This window comes from Rhinolophus sinicus, chromosome 5 (assembly GCF_057876585.1).
Source record: "Rhinolophus sinicus isolate RSI-liver-muscle chromosome 5, RSI-T2T, whole genome shotgun sequence".
Lineage (NCBI taxonomy): Eukaryota > Metazoa > Chordata > Mammalia > Chiroptera > Rhinolophidae > Rhinolophus > Rhinolophus sinicus.
The window spans coordinates 105,317,440-105,335,852 of NC_142505.1; the positions used below are offsets into that span (position 1 = coordinate 105,317,440).

The following is an 18,413-nucleotide window of genomic DNA, read 5'->3' on the forward strand; positions in this document are numbered from 1 at the left end:
CAGAGGCAACTCTTCGCTTGTCGGAGGTCCCGCTGGTGCGACCGATTTCCGCACATGCGCGGTCGGTAACCGCAGTGCCCATTCGACGACTAGGTAGCGGCGCGGCGGGTCAGCTAGCGCAGGGTAGGTGGGACACATTGCAGACAGGTAGGTTCTGGGTGCGTTAAGAGGGGATGGTCTTGGGGCTCAGGTGTGGGAGGGGGCCAGCGAGCGAGAGAAGCTCGGGCAGGGGAGGAGGGTCCACAAGGGCCATCCATCCCTTTCGGGCATCCCAGTGAGGTGTTTGGAGATTTCGATGGCGGAGAAGAGGTTTCTGGAGATGAGCTGTAGTGCTCATCGAACTGGGAGGAGCTGAGAGATGAAAGGGAACCTGTGGCCAGTGAGCCCCTCTTATTCATTTGTTCAGAACATACTTTTTAAACTTCTGGCCTCTGCTGCGCACCAGTCTAGGCCCTGGGAACCCGCTCTGAGCATCCCAGACAAGGCCTCTGTTCTCGTGGAGCTTCATTCTAGTGGGCAGGAAGGCAGACGTTTACCCAAAGAGTGACAGGTGCTAAGACAGAACACAGCTGGAGACCTGGAGACGCCTAGTGAACTCGGTCACCAGCTCTGTGTGACCTTAGGTCTGTCACTGCCTCCTAATCCAAGACCACCAGAGACAGGTAGTTGAAGTTGCCTTTATTGCTGGTTGCTGTGAGGGGAAAGCGTGGGGCATGAGCATCTCAGTAAAAGTTATTAGATGATTTGGGAGAGGGTTTCAGGAAGTGCGACTTTACTCTGAGTTTGATGGTGCCAGGAAGTGGGGGTAATTCTATGATAGGGCATCTCATTAAATCTTACCTGGAAGGGAGGAATACTAGGAATACTAGACTGAGGCTAAAGCTGTAATCGGTAAGGAAGCTGCCCCCCCTCCTATTAGCCAGGATGGGGATGTTTGGTTGTTTTTTGTGGTTTGAACAATAGTTATGTTTTATCTGTGTGTGAATATACTTAAGGAGTGGTCTTGTTTTTGTCTTGATCTATCATGGTTACAGAATGGCCTTGTCTGATGTTTATGTTCTGCGAAATTATATTCAACAGAACACAAGACCTAGCTAAGCAGGCCAGGCTACCATCTAGTAACATTACAGCCTGGCTGTCGTGTAGCAGGCCAGCTTCCTACTGTCAGAGGTGGCTTTTCTCTGCACCTATAAAGTGAGGAGATTAGAACACCTATAAAGTGTTTAATATTTTTGTCCAGCTTTTCCAACTGTCCTCCGTGTTAGAATTGGTCTGAATTACCTAGTCTGCCATCGTTGGAAGTGGAAGTTTTCTCAGTATTGTTTTTAACTAAAGACACCCTTGTTATTAACCAGACGTCTGGTACCACAGCGGGTTAATATACATCCAGTCTACAGCCCCCAGACCCCCCACACCTCCCTTTGGGAACTTTTTATGGTACAAGGACCCAGACTGGATATCTCAGTGTTGCAACATGCTGGGTTCTGGGTGTTTCTGGGTCAGCTAAAGTCTTACTCCCTGCCTTCATGGAGCCTGTTATTTCCCCTTTACTTTCTAAAGCCTCCGGCCTGTGTGGGTCAGTATTCCCATTCAATATCAGCATTGTTTTTGTCCTTTTCAGCTGGTCTCGAGTTGCTGTGGTCATGATTTCAACTGTCCTTACCGAGTAAACTCGTTCTGAGTCTTCTTACCATCCACAGGGTGGTAGGGATCAGTTTGAGCTCGAATGCAAGTCTGGCCCTCATGGCTCATAAACCATTCACCCTCAACTCTACCGCAGTGTCGGAATGCTTTTTTCACATACTAATTTGTCCTCCAAGACTCAGAATCCCCTCCTCTGGGAAGTCCTCCCTGATTCTCCCAGGCTGTGTCAGCCTGCACGGACACTCTGCCTCTCCAGGTGTTTCCTCAACAGGACAAGTGTTTTGAAGACTCAATATCTTACCCATTACAGCATCTCTAGTACTTGTGATTATGAGGTATCAATTAATGTGGGATAATCTCATTTCCCAAGTTCCACACAACCCCTAATGCTTTGTCTTCCTCACCAGTCTCATGAGTCCTTTCCCTGGGAACCCCAGTCACTTTCCTAGCCCTTAATGGGAGGCATGCCAGCTGCTTGTTCGCCTGCATCCCTAAACACCCAGTTCACGGACTTGCGAGACATTGACAGTGGACCGCCACCTGCTGGTGGGAAGGTTTCTAGGACAGTGACAACTCGGCTGCAGAGTAGGGGTTCTTTATCTTACGGTGTTCCACAAAGAATATGAGCCCCTTCTCAGAATACTTTCCGATATATAATATAAAGCACATAGATTACAAGTGAAATCATTAACAATGAAATTAAGGTATCAAGATATTAGGAAAACTTGCTTATATGTGTGACATATATGTATATGTAATGTGATACATGTATACAGTGTATTTTCATATATCACATTAAATAACAAGATCTAGCAATAGGTCTAATTACTACTATAATTTCAAAGTGATGAACAAAATGATATTTTGAGATGTCTGTGAGAGCCATACGTGAGATGAAATCTCTGACTTCTGTTGCTGAGTTACAGGTACTGCTACTACTACTAAAATTTGTGGCCTACATCCATAAGGAAAGGAAATGCTGCCTTTCAGTTAGAGGTCAGTAAAACCAAAGACCAACTCTTCCATCCAGGTACAAAGGCACTCTGAATTCTATCCATGGATTCCTTGGCGGGGGTCTGGGAACCCCAGGTTAAGAACCCCTGAATGGAACTTTAAAGGCAGAAAAATTTTTTTAAGTATGGCAGAGATGGTCTGTGACTCTTGCTGAGTGCAATGGGCAGCTGGGGACAGCAGAAGAGATGTGGGGGAGATAGCACTGCCAGAAGGTCTACGGTTGAAACCCTATGCGTCACTTGCCAGCGGTGTGAGGTTTGGCCTGACCCTCCCCTTGCCCAGTGTCCATTTCCTCATCTATAAAATGGGAATGGCAATGTCTTCCTCAGGGGTTGTTGAACGGATTCAGTAAGTTAGTATGTGAAAACTCTTGGTGGCCAGATGTTTATTGTTAAATGAGAATGTCCGTAGAAAATCTCACACACACACACAGCCAAGCATAACTTCTTTCAGAACAGAAATCCCACTGTCAGACCTGCTATATGACCTGGCAGGCAGCAGTGCACTCAGAAGCTAGCCCCTTGGTTCTCCTCTCCCTTTGCTTGTCTGGCAATCCAAGAGAACAACCCCCATCCAAGAGAACAACCCCAAAGGCAAACAGAGTTTCTCACCTTGTTATTTTATTAGAAGTATATTACCTCCTTGCAGTTAACTTTGCAGAGGACATGTTACAAAAATCTTGTATAAAGTTTGAAAACTACATAAAAATAACTTCTATCCTTCATCAAGGGAAAATATAAGTTAGTTAGATTTACTCTGCCATAAATTGACTGAAAATGAGAAACAGTTCTGTGTGTCCCTTACAGAGGAAACAGTAGCACAGAGCACGCAGAGAACTCTGTGGGCCTCCTCAGTGACGGGCCTGCTCATTGGCTCAGTCATGAGGCCGGAAGACCCAGCCAGCGACTGGGGCTCAGGCGGCACTGAGCAGGGAAGAGCTAGCCCTGAACGAGATTCCAGTGTGAACGACAAGCCAAGTAAGGGAATGACCAGAGGCCTGCCTGAGCCCCGAAACCGCGTCTCACATAATACTTCTCACACCCCAGGCTGTAAGGGCGGTGTTGTAACAGCCCAGCTCAGCCCTGCCTGACCCCGCCTGGCGGGACTGGGCGTGCAGTCTGGTGACACTGCTGCTAGTCCACATTTCCCCAGTACCTGTGCACCTAAGAGGATCAAAGGGGCAATTGTCTCGCTTGTCTCCTTTGTTGAGACCTGAAACTGTCCCATCCGGGTCAAATACTGAAGCGGGAAGCTGAGTACTCACTAACCTGAGAGGACCACTGCCTTCCTGCGGCCCCCTGCATACGTGACTCAGGAGCCCCAAGTCCCTTCTCTGCTGAATGGTTGCCCTCCCTTGGCAGGATCAGGAGAGGAGGGTTACAGCCAGTGCGAGACTTCCAGGGAACTACCTTCGAAAGACAAAGCATCGAACCTACCCTTCAGGAGTGAAGGCGGGAGAGAGCCCTCCCGGGGTGTGTCAGTCACTCCGTCACCAGCAAAATTGTGCCCAGACTCGGTGCCCATACGATTCCTCACAATCACCTTCCATTTTCTGTCTTTCTGAAAGCAGGTATATATTCCTAAAGAAGCCATTTATTTTTGTTCTAAGTTAGAAATTAAGGTGAAAGTCGTCTTTGTAAGTAAGTTTGTTTGTAAATGCTTCTTTGTAAATGCTGGCCTGAGCATTTGCTTTCATTGGGTTATGGACACTGCAGCCTGGGGGATCAGAATGTGGGGTGCCAACTGAGTGACCCGAAGGCCCAGGATTCTGATGAGATACAGAAGCTTGGCATCTGCCGTGTTCCTGGGCGCAGGAAGCCTTCTGTTTCTCCCTGAGGCTTTGCTTCCTGAACAGAGGTCCTCGTGACTGCCAGCCTCTGCCTGAAGTCTGAGGCTGGGCTCCTGATTAGGAGGGGCGCTGGGACGTGCCTTCCTGTGTCTCCTGCAGACAGGATGGGCAGCTGTGAGATGAGAGCAGGCTGGGCTGTGAAAGTCTTGTGTGGTGAGGAATGGATCCCTGAACTCAGGATCTCACGTGGGGACCAAAAGGAATCGCAGATGGGCAGGTCCGCTTGTGCCATCTTGTTCTCTGGTGTCGACACCCAGCATTCCCCATGCCAGTGGCTCCACCTAACATGCTCAGTGGCTCAGGCAGCAAACGTGTTCTAACCTACCTGGCACAAGAGGCGCAGGGCGGAGGCAAGCCTGGGTGGTGCCAGGGGCCCATGCCCTGTGTGTATGCGAGTGGGTAGGAAGTGGGGAACACAAAATGGCACAAAACACCTGAGACCAGCAGAATGAATGAGTCCGGCTCTCCCCGTCTGATCATTACAGACACAGATTTGTCTCAAGAGGAAAGCAAATTGGGGGAACTGGAGAAATGAGGGCACCCCTCTGAGCAGCTGGCTGCAAGCCAGGCTCCACTGGGAACCAAAATGGCTGTTAGGAGCTGTGATTCTTGTCTGACACTGCAGGGAATGGCTGAAAAGCCACCAAGGATTCCAATATGCATGAGGCCATGGTGACTTCAGCAGCAGCGCTGTGCGTCCAGTCCAGAGAACCAAACTGGTGTTTTGGCAAATCGGAGGGGCCTCGAGGCCACAGAACACCCATTGCTCCTTGGACCCTGACCCCACACACAGCCCAAATCACTGACAGCTTGAAGGGATCTGGGGTTCAAGGAGAACATATATTAGGATTAGGCAACACATCATAAAGCCTCACCCTCCGTGACGGGGCGAGAAGTCAGGAACACGGGGGTTGCACAGGCACGGGGCTGCATCGAGCTGGCATGGAAGCAAGAGGAAAGGGCGTCCTGAGTTACTTGTTCACAGAGAATGGGGGACCCCGAGGCCTGCCACCCTGGCTGGCTGTTAGGAAGTGTCTGCAGAGCTGTAGGGGAAGAACTTGGTGGTCTTGTTTGGGGTGGTGGGATTTGGGGACTCTGTCTCCTCATTCAGTTTGAAGAACATCTCCTGCTCCCGCTTCTTCTGGTTCAGATCATCTTCCAGAGCCTATGACAGAGGATAGAGGGAGCTCAGTCAGATCCCTAGGACACAGGTCTCCCAAGCACAGGGCCCCCACCAGTGTCCTGCCCTGGAAACTTCCCTCCCAGGCCTTCGAGCTTGGGTGACTTGATGTCCCCTTTCCTTTCCCAGGGCCTGTCACCCAGAAGGCAAGCACCCCTCCTTCCTTCTGCCACAGCCATACAGGGATTTCCTGTGGCCAGGGCTACAGTTTGGGGAAATGCCAGTCTGGATGGGATTGAGGAAAAAGCAGAAGCAAATCTGCAGGCAGGAAAACAGCCAAATGAGTGGAGAAAACCTGGAGGTAGAAAATGGAGTGATTTAACCATGGGGGGAGCAGAACTGTCCAATTACACAGTGTCCCTAACCAGGGCACCATCCCACAGAGATCACCCAGGGAGTTGGTTTTTAAATACACGTGCCATCACGCCACCCCGAGATTCTGATTCTGAAAATTGGTGGTATGCTCGGGGGTCTCTATGTTGTAACGGGAGCGTCGAGCTGACAAACACTGCAGGAGCTTCCCTTGGGCACATGCAAATTTATCTACACAAATTGGATCCTACCAGAAAAATATCTTGAGGGATCTCCAATAATAAGCATTCAATTGAGAAAGGAAGCAGAGTACAGTGGAAAGAACATGAGCTTTACAGTCAGGCAGAATTCGGCTCTATCGCTACCAGCTGTGTGGCCTTGTCGCTGCCTGAGTCTTTCCTCCCGTGTAACATGACAATATTCCTCCCTGCCAGCATGGCTGTTGTAAGCATGGAATTCAAAATGAACGGGTCGTAATGACTGAGTGCGTCCTACATGTCAGGCACTGGTGCTGTGTGCGTGGCCTCTTATCTCATCTTCACCCTACGCGGTAGATACTATTGTCCCCCTCTTACAGATGGAGAAACTGAGGCTCAGAGAGCTTAGGTCACTTGCCAAGGCCACTCGGCAAGTTCAGCATAACCAAGATGTGAACCTAGGCCTAACTATGAGTTCAAGCTCTGACACACTGCTCCACCCTCTGCAAAGCCGGGCACACAAGGGCTGTCAGTTAATGTGGCTTCATTATTAAGAGGCATTTGACCATCAGCCAGATTTCCTTATTTTTACTATAGAAGTATCTATTTTCACAGGATCTGACCAGCATTCTATTACATCTGTCATTTAAGATGATTCTTTGGATGCCCTGAAATAGTCTGTGCTTAACAAATAATTACCAGAATTCCCAACCTTAAGCTCTTCTTAAACTCACTAAGTTCTAGTGAGTTCTCTCTACTTCTAAAGAAAGATGGGGAAAGGATATTGAATCACACCACCAATTTGTCCATCCTGTTGTAGGACATCCACGTGAGGGAAGGCAAGGCCCTGGAAGTCATGCCTCATCTTGGTTGGACATGAGTGACTTGGAATTTCTGGGAATTCGCAGACTCTTGGCTCAAGTTCTCCTTTGCTGGATGTATTAATGTGAAGGTGTTCATGGCAAGCAAACATTACACACAAGCAAGATAAAAGCAGTACTGTGTAAGCTCCTATAACCCAGTGCCTATTATGGGAGCCAGCCAGGCGATGAAATGAGTGGAGCGAGCTGGCTGTGAGGCAATAGGGAATGGTGGAGACAGTGGTGAAGAGTATGTGCTGTGTCCAAAGAGGGTGGTTTTGCTCAGCTCCAGCTGATGGCTGTCATTTGGTATGATGGACCAACCTAGCATATTATTGCTAGAGTGCCTAGGTTTCCAAAAGAAACTGGGAATCCAGATTTTCTTTATGTCAAATTTCCTTATACTTAAAAGTTGGCAACTTTCAAAAAAAAAGTAAATTGCTATATGTTGGCCAAACCAAACATCTGTTACTCAGTTTCAGCCCATGGGCCATCAGTTTGGGACCCCTGCTATTGGAATACCAATTTAATGATAATAGCTACCGCTTTTTGAGCAGAGAGGTTTAGTAACCTGCCCAGGGTCTCACGGGGAGTAATAGGAGAGCTAGGACTTTATCCCATGTCTCTTACTCCAAACCTGGGATCTTAAGCACTACTCTATTCTACCTACCACTTATATTCCTGCATATAACCTAACGCAGGAGTCGGCAATCTTTTTTTCTGTAAAAAGCCAGATTGTAAATACTTTTGGCTTTGCAGTCTGTAAGGTCTCTGTCACAACCACTCCACTGTGGCTATAGAGCAAAATCAGCCACAGACAGACAATATATAAATGAACGAACATGGCATTGTTCCAGTAAAACTTTATTTACAAATACAGGTGGTGGGCCAGATTTGATCCATGGGCAGTAGTTTATTAACACCTGCTTTAAGGGACTAAATGTTAGCCACATTTACAGCCCCAAATAGCAAGGTTTGGGAGGGAAGACTTGTCTGAGGCCACATTCTGTGTTAACTATGATCCATTCAACACTTTATTGGCCCTATGAGATATTCTGTACTTACCCAAAAGAGGTCTAAATTTTTCTGAAAATATTCAACAGTGTACAGTCATCTCCACACCCCCACACACGGACAGCAGCTCAAGGCTGCTGAGTATAATGCAAGAGTGTAAAAGAATATTTATTCCAGAATGAATATCACCTCTGGGTCAGTGTTCCAGCAGCAACCCAGGTAGCTAATGATACAACAGTTCTACAAGGAATTCTGCAAAGAGGCAGCCCCCACAGACAAAATGCAGCTCCCCAAACACAGACTTGCGGTACCTCCCCTAAGCCCAGGTACCCCCATGATGCAATGTGGGATATGAGGCAATCGCTAGAGGCAATGCAGTCGTTCATTTTCGAACTCTCAGAACGTTCCAAGGGTACAGAACCCCCAGGTAAGAGAACCAGGTTAACCTTTCCTAGTGCCAGAGTCGACCTGTGTCAGCAGGAGCATTACTGATTTGAGTGTCAAGTATCAAAATTCCCAGCAGGCTGTATTTACAGAAACTGATGAGTGTGGTCTGCTACAGAAAGTTCTGGGACCTTGGCCAGCTTCCAGCCAGCTTCCATTAGCACAGGGAGGGAAGCTTCAAATCAAGGACTTCTAAGGCCATTGCATAGCTGAGGTAGGCAGCTACCTGCTGTCCAGACCACAGTTACAGCAAGCAGAGCTGATGTATGACAGCAAAACAAATCTCAGGCTTCAGGGCATGTGATCAAGGAGAATTAGGGCAGCGCTCTCCTCAGAGAGTTTAGGAGAGTGGAAGGAAATGAGTATGTCCTTGGCCTGCACTATGGGCTGGTGACTTTGTGCATAACACTATATACAACGTTTATATCTCCCCTTTACAAGTGACCACACTGAGACCCTGTGATGGTTAATTTGTCAACCTGGCAAGGCCGTGGTACCCAGCTGTTTGGTCAAACACCAGTTTAGCTGTCACTGTGAAGGAACTGTTTAGATGTCATTACCATTTAACTCAGTAGACTTGGAGTAAAGCAGATTACCCTCCATAATGTGGGTGGGCCTCATCCAATCAGTTGGAGGTTTTAAGAGAAAAGACTGAGGTCCCCTAAGGAGAAAGGAATTCTGCCCCCAGACTAGGACTCAGGATTGCAACAATCACCCTTCCTTGATGCAACCTGCCGTGCAGATTTCAGACAGCCCCCACAATCATATGTGCTAGTTCCTTAAAATTAACCTATAACTGTGTGTCTTATCTATATCTATCTACATCCTAGGCAGACACCTGTGGCACAACACGGAGCAGAGCCCACCAGCCCGGACATGGTTACCTTTTTGCGTGGCCGAAGCTTTTCCCGCCATTCCTTCAGGTTCTGGTTATGGCTCTCATCCAGGGCCTTCAGCTTCTGGGTTTCATGCTCTACCAGGAGGTGACACTTCTCATTCTGGAACAAATTCCAGGCAGAACAGGTAAGAAACTCAGAAGGCAGAGGCACAGAGGGCTGAGACATACCTCGTGCTATAGCCACAGGGGCACCAGCATCATTCACTTACTGTTCTTCTCCTTGATCAATAACCCTATTTATACTGAACTCTGTACAAGTAAATACATAACGCGCTGAGAGGTGCCTGCGAGAGCAATCCAGGATATCGATGTTAATATTTCTCACTGTGCTGTGGGATCTGCAGTACTCTTGCAACTTGTTTCTTTGTTCATTGTTTGAATTTTTAAACACAAACATGTCATTTTAACAAAACTATTAACAATACACAAGTATAAAATGTGCCCCAATTCCACCACACAGAGGCAACCACTACAAAAATTTAAATATATTTCCTGTCAGGCTCTATTGTGTATATTGTTTAGCTCACCCTATGTGGACAATTCTGAATCCTGCTTCCCTCCCCACTTAACATTATAATGTAAACATTTCTATAAAGAATTAACATTTTTCATAATCATTTTTATTTCTCATTTTGTTTATTGGTCTATCATGTTAATTGATTTGTGAGCCAACTTTGCATACCAGGAATGAATCCCACTTGATCATGGTGTATGATCTTTTTATTTTTTAAGTGTGTTTTTTTCCCCAGGACCGACCCATCAGCTCCAAGTCAAGTAGTTGTTTCAATCTAGTTATGGAGGGCGCAGCTCACAGTGGCCTGTGTGGGGATCGAACCGGCAACCTTGTTGTTAAGAGCACCGCGCTCTAACCAACTGAGCTAACCGGCTGCCCCTGATCTTTTTAATGTATTGCATTTAATGTAATGAGTTTGGTTTGCTAATATTTTGTTGAGGATTTTTACACCCGTGTTCATTAGCTTTATTGGTCTATAATTTTCTCTTTTTGTAGTGTCTTTGGTTTTGGTATCAAGGTAATGCTGGCCTCTGAAAATGAGTTTGGAAGCCTTCCTTCCTCTTCCATTTTTTGGAATAGTTTGAGGAGGATAAATATTAATTCTTCTTTGAATATTTGGTAAAATTCACCTGTGAAGCCATCTGGTCCAGGACTTTTGTTGGGAGTTTTTTGTTTACTGCTTTGATTTCATCAGTCTTCAGATTTTCAGTTTCTTCCTGACTTAGTCTTGGAAGATTGTATGTTTCTAGGAATTTATCCATTTTTTTCGGGGTGTCCAATTTGTTGGCATAATTGTTCATAGTAATTTCTCATAATCCTTGGTATTTCTGTGGTTGTCACTTCTCTTTTCATTTCTGATTTTATTTGGACCCGCTCCTTTTCTTTATGAGTCTGGCTAAAGGTTTATCAATTTTGTTTATCTTTTCATTGAACTAGCTTTTGGTTTCATTGATTTTTTTTTCCCTTCCTTCTAGTTAGTTTGGGCTTCGTTCTTCTTTTTCTAAGACTTCAAATTAGTTCCTTTAGCTGGTGTAAGGTTAGATTGAGATTTTTTCTTGATTCTGAGTTAGGCCTGTGTTACTGTGAATTTGCCTTTTAGAACTGTTTTGTCTGTTTCCCATAGGTTTTGGGTTGTTGTGTGTCATTTTCATTTTTCTCAAGGTATCTTTTGATTTCTTCCTTTGATCTCATGAATCCATTTATTGTTTAATAGCATGTTATTTAGCCCCCATGTGTTCGTTTTTCAGTTTCCTTCTTGTAATTGATTTCTCATTTCATACCACTGTGACTGGAGAAGATGCTTGGTATAATTTCAATGTGCTTAAATGTATTGAGACTTGTTGTGCAGCCTAACACATGGTCTGTCCTGGAAAATGGTCCATGTGCACTTGAAAAGCATGTATAGTCTTCTACTTTGGGTGAAATCCTCTAAAGATATCAATTAAATCCATCTGGTCCGGTGTGTCATTTAAGGCCACTGTTTCCTTGACTGTCTGGATGATCTGTCCATTTATGTCAGTGAGCATTAAAGTTCCTACCATATCTCTCCCTTTATGTCCATCAATATTTGCTGTGTATATTTAGATGCTCCTATGTTGAGTATGTAAATGTTCATAAGAGTTGTACGCTCTTGTTGGGTTGATCCCTTTATCATTGTGAAACGCACTTGTCTCTTATTGTTGAAACAGTAAGAAACAGCTTTTGTTTTCAAATTTATTTTGTCTGATAAAGTATTGCTGCCCCAGCTTTTTTTTTCATTTTATTTGCATGAAATAGCTTTTTCCATCCCTTCACTTTCAATCTATGTGTGTTTTCAATCTGAAGTGGGTCTCTTGTAGGCAGCATATGTAAGGGTCTTGTATTTTTAACCATTCAGCCACCCTATGTCTTTTGATTGGAGCATTTTGTCCATTTACATTTAAAGTAATTATTAATAGGTATGTAGTTATTGCCATTTTATTGTTTCCTGATTTTATATTTCTTCTCTGTTCCATTCTGTTCTCTTGCTCTCCTTATGTCGATGACTTTCTATTGTGTTATGTTTGGATTCCTTTCGATTTATTTTTGGTATATCTCTTACAGATGCTGGTTTGTGGTTATCATGTGTTATATATAGTTCCTCCCCGTACGTCCCTGCTACCTCTGTGCTGGAGCCCAGAGCCAGTGAGTTTGTGAGTGAGTCTGAGCTTGGGCCCTTTAAGGCCTGCAGCACGTCCCTACATCCAGCAGCCCTCCGTGTCCCTGGACACAGGCCCCACTGGTTTTCACAGCCAGAGGTTATGGGGACCCCTCCTCAGCAGAGCCCTCCCTCCCAATTCTTAATCATCACACAGGGGTGTGGGACCTGCCCGTTCTGTGTCTCCACCCGCCAACAGTCTCCACATGGCTTCTTCTGTGTGTCCTTAGTTACAGGACTTCTGTTCAGCTAGTCTTCAGTGGTTCTCAATGATGTTTAGACTACAGTGTAGTCATTTTGATGTGGTTGTGGGAGGAGGTGAGCACAGTGCTTACCTACTCCGTCATCTTGACCGGAAGTCCCCCTTGGGGGATTTTTATTTTCAGTTTCAAGCTGAAAGGTTCTGGGAGTTTAGAAATTGGTTTCGTCAGGAATAATACTCATAGCAGCACTGTGTACTTGTGACCAGCCAGGAGCTGGGCTCCCAGCTCTCGATACGGCTTCTCCCAGTTAACCGTCACCCTAACCCCATGAGGCAGGGATGGGAAGACAGCTGTAGAATGTGAGTGGCTTGGCTAAAATTCACACAGCAGCACAGGGCATGCCCCTTCCTGGCAGGCCTCCATGATGCCAGAAATTGCCAGATGGACCCAGGAGCCTGAGCAACTTCCTGAGGTGAGAGGTTTGAGTCAGCCCATCCCCTCACTGTGACAGTGCCTCACTCAACCACAGGGGGGCTCCAACTACCAGCTCCTGGAGTGCAGCAAACTCGGGAACCAGGAAACTAGAGGTCAGGGATCTCCCTAGGGAAAGGGCCACCAAGGTCTTGGCAACACCAGGACACCGTTTTGCGGCTCTCAGTGGGACAGCTTTGAGCATCCAGCCCTGGAGAATGATGTCAGCTGTAGGCTGTAGATGTTCTTGACCGAGTTGAGGAAGTTCCTCTCCATTCCTAGTTTGCTGAGAGTATTTATCATGAGCAGGTGCTGGCTTTTACCACGTGCTTTTTCTGCATCGACTGATATGGTCATGTGACTTCTTTTGTAGGCTGTTGATGTCATGATTTTCAAATGTTGAACCAGCCTGGGATAAATCCTACTTGGTCGTGGTGTGTAATTCTTTTTATACGATGTTGGATTCAATTTGCTAACACCGTATTGAGGATTTGTGTATCTGTGTTCATGAGAAGTACTGGTCTGTAGTTTTTCTTGTCTGGTTTTGCTCACGGCCAGGCCCTTTCAGCTCTGTCATCTCATTTTCAAAGCCTCACTCAGCCTGCAAAATGGGGATTCTCCCCCCACCCCACTCCCATCGTGTTGGTGTGGTAACTCTGGCTTGGGAGGGTGAAGTGATTTGGCCAGTGTTACACAGCACAGCAGGTTTGAAACCACTCCACCCTAGGCTTGTCTGATGAGAATCCGTCCCTGTGTGTAGAGTCTCTGGCCCCTGAGCTGACTGCCTTGGGGGAAACTGAGGCAACAGGAGGCAGTGGACGGGCAGTACCTGCAGCTGCTGCAGCTCATTCATGTTGCTCTCGCACTGTGCTGTCATGTCCCGCATCTGGTTCTCGTGCTTCTGCTGCTGCTGCAGCCGCTCCGACTTCTGCCTCTTCTCCTCTTGCTGAGAGAACTGCAGCAGAGAAAGGGTGGGTGTCCCAGGGAGGCCCGTCAGCGGGACTCGTTTGTGCACAGCCCTCGTACCCCGCACCACACTGGCTATGCCCCCGTTTTCAGTCCTCCCCCAGCTGAGCCCCAGCCCTCGAGGCTGGTGGCGACACGACACTGCCGTGCCACATGCTAGGACAGCATGTGTACCATGCAGGAACCACAGGAGCCCAGGGCCACTGACTCCGTGTCCCCGAGCCACATGAGTGGCATGCGAGTGGGGTCTCGGTGATGAGAGGAAGGGGCTGACCAGCAGAGGAAGCTGCAGGATAGACGCACTGGAGTGCAAAGGGGAACGGGGCGTGAGAAAGCTCCGCCGGCCTTCCTGTGTCCACCAGGGGCCAGGTCGCCGGTAGGCTTCGGGCTGGGACCTGAAGACCGCCTCCCGAGACCCTGTGTGGCATCTAACATTTGACATCCCCAACGGTCTGAGGCTCAGGCCTGGAACCCCCCCACCGCAGCCCCACCTGCTTGATCTTCTCGCGCTGCTCGGCCGCGCTGCCCGCCCCACTGATGTGCAGGCTCTTCTTATACATGGCCATGCGCGTCTTGCCCTCGCTCCTCTGGATCTTGGGCAGCCGCGCCTTCTCCTGCTGCTGCCGCGCCTTCAGCTGCTCTATCATGCGCTGGTTGTACCGCTGCATCTGCTCCCGCTCCTGAGGGGACACAGCCAGCGCTGAGATCGGGGCCCAGGGCCCTCAGCACAGCAAGGTTGAGTCATTGCACGTCTGCTATCTCTGTTCTCTCTTTAAAAACAACTGTGATTAATATTTTGGAGTCTTCTAAGTACCTTCTCATCTAATCGATGGCGGCATGCCATCACCAGCTACTACCTCAAAGCAAAGTATACACTACAACGGATGGTTTTCATTTTCATGGCAGATGTCAATTCGTATTTTAAAAAGTCTTGATAAATTTGAATTATTCCTTCACCTAACACCTGTTTGTATTTCAAAACTCAGGAGGTTTCACCTCCTGCAAGAAACCTCTGCTGACTCCCATGGTTGCACTCACATTAGGAACTGCAATTACCCACACCAGCTGTGCAGCCAGAGCTCGGGTTATCTGTCTGTGTCCCCACTAAGGGGACAACTGCACAGAAGTAAAGGGTGCTCTGGCCACCCGAGCAGGGGACCTCAGCTGCTCTGGGGAGGTTAGAAAAGGCTTCCTGGCACGGGTGTTTAAATTGGTACCTATAAGTATCCTAATGCATGAGAAAGAGAAAATAGAAAGGTGGGGCACAGAAAGGGAAAAGAAACAAGTGTGAAAGCGACACACATCGCGTGGCAGTGAGGGAGCCGCTGGGGCCATCAGCTTCCGCACGGTTCCCCTATTCCTGGCCCCTTGAGTCGAGGCAAGACATCCCCCAAGGACCTCCCGGGCCTCCCCATGCCCAACCTGACTCCTCCTGGGAGCACCGGTGGTACCCAAGTGGTGCCCATCACGGGGCAGCCTCACCTTCTCGTGCTTGCGCAGCAGCTCGTGCCGCTGGAGGAAGTACTGGTCTTTGAGCTGCTGCTTCACCAGCTGATGCCTCTCTTGTAACTGATATTCTTCCATCTCCCACAGGGCCGCCTCCCGGTCTGTGGAGGACAGCGCAGTGTGAGGTGCTGATGGCCAGAGCCCCATGGACCCTCCCCGGCCCCTCACCAGGCAGCTGCTGACTGTGCCACCTCCTCACACTAGGCTGGATGAGCCACTCCTAGAAACTTCCTTAACCCCCACGGGATGAGAGCTCGCTACAGCAGGAAGGGTTCCGAGCCAGGAGCCCGAGAACCTGGACGCCTCAGCTGGAAGCCAGCTCCCTCGCTGGGATTGAGGACAGGTAAAAAACCCTCTCCGGGCCTCAACTTCCACCTGTGCCAAATGGGCACAACCATACCACAGAGGGAGACATTTACGTCCAATCTCCACGGGCCTCTGCTTTCCTAGAGGGCACATGGGAAGGGATACGTAGAAACCCCGTGAAGATGACAGGATGGTCTCGTCACTATTTCCTCCTTTGGAAAATGATTGAGAACCTCCTTGTCTCCTAGATGCAGTACCGAAAAAGAGTGTGGCGTTTGTACTGGAAGGCTGTTCATGGAACCTGGTTCTCAGCCCTGTGAGTGGTCAGTTACTTCACTGCATTCCTGGCCTAGGAAAAGCGGTATCCACCCGTGGTACGCTGCAGCGGGAGTTGGCTTCTACACCCGTCAGAACCACCGCCCCACAAGTAGGGTGGTTCTTATGGACAGCGCGGGACAAAGGAAGCGAGGGCTTTCCTGAAACATCCGTGGCTCTATGCAGAATGTCGGAACAGTAAGAACCCCATTTTGCTGGGTCACACCAAGTACTGAGGCCTCCAAAGCCCTGGCGGCAGCCCCATCACGTAAATGAGCCAAAGCTGGCGCTGGTATCCTGGCCCTGTGCTCTTTACATCTTCACAAAAGCCCACAGGTGCCAAACTCAAATATTCACCCATCCAACTGTTTTACGTGTAGCTCACAGAACAGATTTCTAGCCAGTTAGGGCCCACTTGCTTTGCAAACCCCACAAAACATCTGCTAGCCCTGGGGCTATGAGAGACCCCAAGCTCTTCAGAGCTCTCTCAACCAGAGACTCCCCATCTGAGCTCCCCCAGGGAGATGAGCCCCCTCTCCGATCCCCTTCCTCCCCAGGAGGTCCCCCGCCCTCTTCCTTCTGGGTGGTGGCCCACACTGTTGGCTCTGGAAGGTCTCATGCTGTGAGGGCCTTGCCAGTGTACAGATCTGTCAAAACGCCACTGCATCAGCATAAAGAGCTCGGCTTCAAGGTGAGATCTGCAGCCAAGGCCCCTCATTAACTGCAACCTTGGCCAAAGAACAGTCACTCGCTAAGCCTCAGCCTCCTCATCTATAACACTGAGGAGACTAGTGGGACGTGCCTTGAAGGGGTTAGGTGAGGATTCGTTGAGATTAAGGTATGAAAATTGACTGTCACACAGCCTGGCAGAGCAATCACTCAGGACGTGATGGCTGTCACCAAGGGCTCTCAGTACTGTCTTCACCCCTGCCACCCCACTGGCCCAGCTCACTTACTGACTGACAGTTTCCACCCACTCTCCATCGCTTCCATTTCCCCGTCAACATCTGCAATAATGTCCAGTAGTGTTGGGGGTAACTGGTACCTTTGCCTCGGCCCCGACTTCAGTGGGGCTTTTCCTCGTGTTTCACCGTGAACGATGACGTTTAGTTTTAGGGTGGAGAAGACCCAGCATTTCTTTCTTGCCCGAGGCTGGGATGCCCACTGACAGGTTCTGGGCCCACACGCGCCCCGCTCTCGGGCACCCACCTCGAAGGAGCTCCTGCTTCCTAGTGAGGCACGCGCGCTCCTTGTCACAGATCTCCCTCCTGTTGTCAGCCGTGATCCTCTTCATTGCCAGCTCCAGGTCCTCCTTCTGTTTGGCTAGGAAGTCCCGGTCCTGCGGGAGGGCGGAGGCCAGACCTGCCCTTAGCGCGGTCTCAGCGCTTACTGTACGTCTCACAGAAGCAAAGTCATCGTGGTCACAGAGAAAACGGACAAGAGCAACTATACGGAGAGGACATGGATCTCAGAGAGACTGAGAGACATGTCAACTAGTTGTGATGTGGGCTTTGGTTGGACCCTGATTGAAACAACAAATTGTAAAAAAACTTTTCAAAGGAGACAACAGGAAATGTGAGTACTGACTGACTGCAAACATGTTGTTAAGCAACTGTTGTTAGACGTTTAAATGTTTGACGTGTGCTCATGGTACTGTGGTCAGTTTTTAGAGATGCTTGAGATTTGCACACTCATGTTCATAGCGGCAGCATTCACAGTAGCCACGGGGTGGACACAGCTCACGTGTCCATGGACAGAGGAATGGAGAAACAAGATGTGTACATACACACAGGGGGATATTGTTCAGTCTTTAAAAGGAAGGGGATTCTGACACATACTGCCACATAAATGAACCGTGAGGACATTCTGTTGAGCCAGTCACATAAAGAAGAATTCTGTATGACTCCACTTAGATGAGTTCAAATTCATAGAGACATAAAACAGAATGGTGGTTGCCAGGGGCTACAAGGAGGGAAAATGGGGGTGTAGTACTTAATGGGGACAGAGTTTCAGTTTTGCAAAATGAAAAGCACTCTGGAGGCGGACGGTGGTGATGGCTGCACAGCAATGTGAATGTACTTACTGCCACTGAGCTGTGCACTTAAAAATGGTTAAGATGGCAATTTTACATTATATCTGTTTTACCACAATAAAAAAAAAACACAAAAAAAACGTTTAAAAGACCTTTCCCTGTCATAATGTAATAATCTAGCAAATGGGTTTTAATGGCTGAAAGCCTTTCACAGTCTGGCTGTACCCTAACTTATTTAGCCAATATGTGACAGGCTGTTTCCAGGTTCTGTTTTAGGTAGTGCCGCTTTTCACACTCTGGTAGCTCAGTGTCCGTGAGCCTCTGTGATGATCAGTCCTCACGATTAGTCTCTAGACGCAGAAAGTCCAGGCCAAAGCGTGTGCACATTTTTGAGGCTCTCAATACAATTGCCAGATTGGAGATGAGCTACGAAGCTACAACAGCAGTTCAGGCAAAAGATGACAGTGGCTGGGGGGTCACAGATATGTGGACAAGTTGATGGATCCAGAGAG

At 48.2% G+C, this 18,413-nt stretch overlaps 1 protein-coding gene and 1 long non-coding RNA gene across 3 annotated transcripts in view; one reads left to right on the top strand and one right to left on the bottom strand.

Annotated features, from left to right (window-relative positions):
• The first annotated feature begins 9 nt into the window (after positions 1 to 9).
• Positions 10 to 18,041, top strand: LOC141567309 (uncharacterized). Of its 2 annotated transcripts, XR_012489877.2 has the most exons (5): positions 20 to 147; positions 7,017 to 7,199; positions 9,345 to 9,537; positions 15,336 to 15,591; positions 15,803 to 18,041. It is a non-coding gene; the product is annotated as an uncharacterized LOC141567309 (long non-coding RNA). The 2 variants fall into 2 exon arrangements; XR_012489876.2 differs by lacking the exon at positions 7,017 to 7,199 and having other exon boundaries at positions 10 to 147.
• STK10 (serine/threonine kinase 10) overlaps positions 3,259 to 18,413 on the bottom strand; it is an 86,621-nt gene continuing 71,466 nt past the window's right edge. The window contains exons 14-19 of the mRNA XM_019741192.3: positions 17,079 to 17,208; positions 15,225 to 15,349; positions 14,234 to 14,422; positions 13,606 to 13,731; positions 9,399 to 9,512; positions 3,259 to 5,672 (exon numbers count right to left, since the gene is read on the bottom strand). Coding sequence (XP_019596751.3) covers positions 5,532 to 5,672; positions 9,399 to 9,512; positions 13,606 to 13,731; positions 14,234 to 14,422; positions 15,225 to 15,349; positions 17,079 to 17,208 — 825 coding nt within the window. The 3' untranslated portion in view covers positions 3,259 to 5,531. The remainder of the gene's footprint in view (positions 5,673 to 9,398; positions 9,513 to 13,605; positions 13,732 to 14,233; positions 14,423 to 15,224; positions 15,350 to 17,078; positions 17,209 to 18,413) is intronic.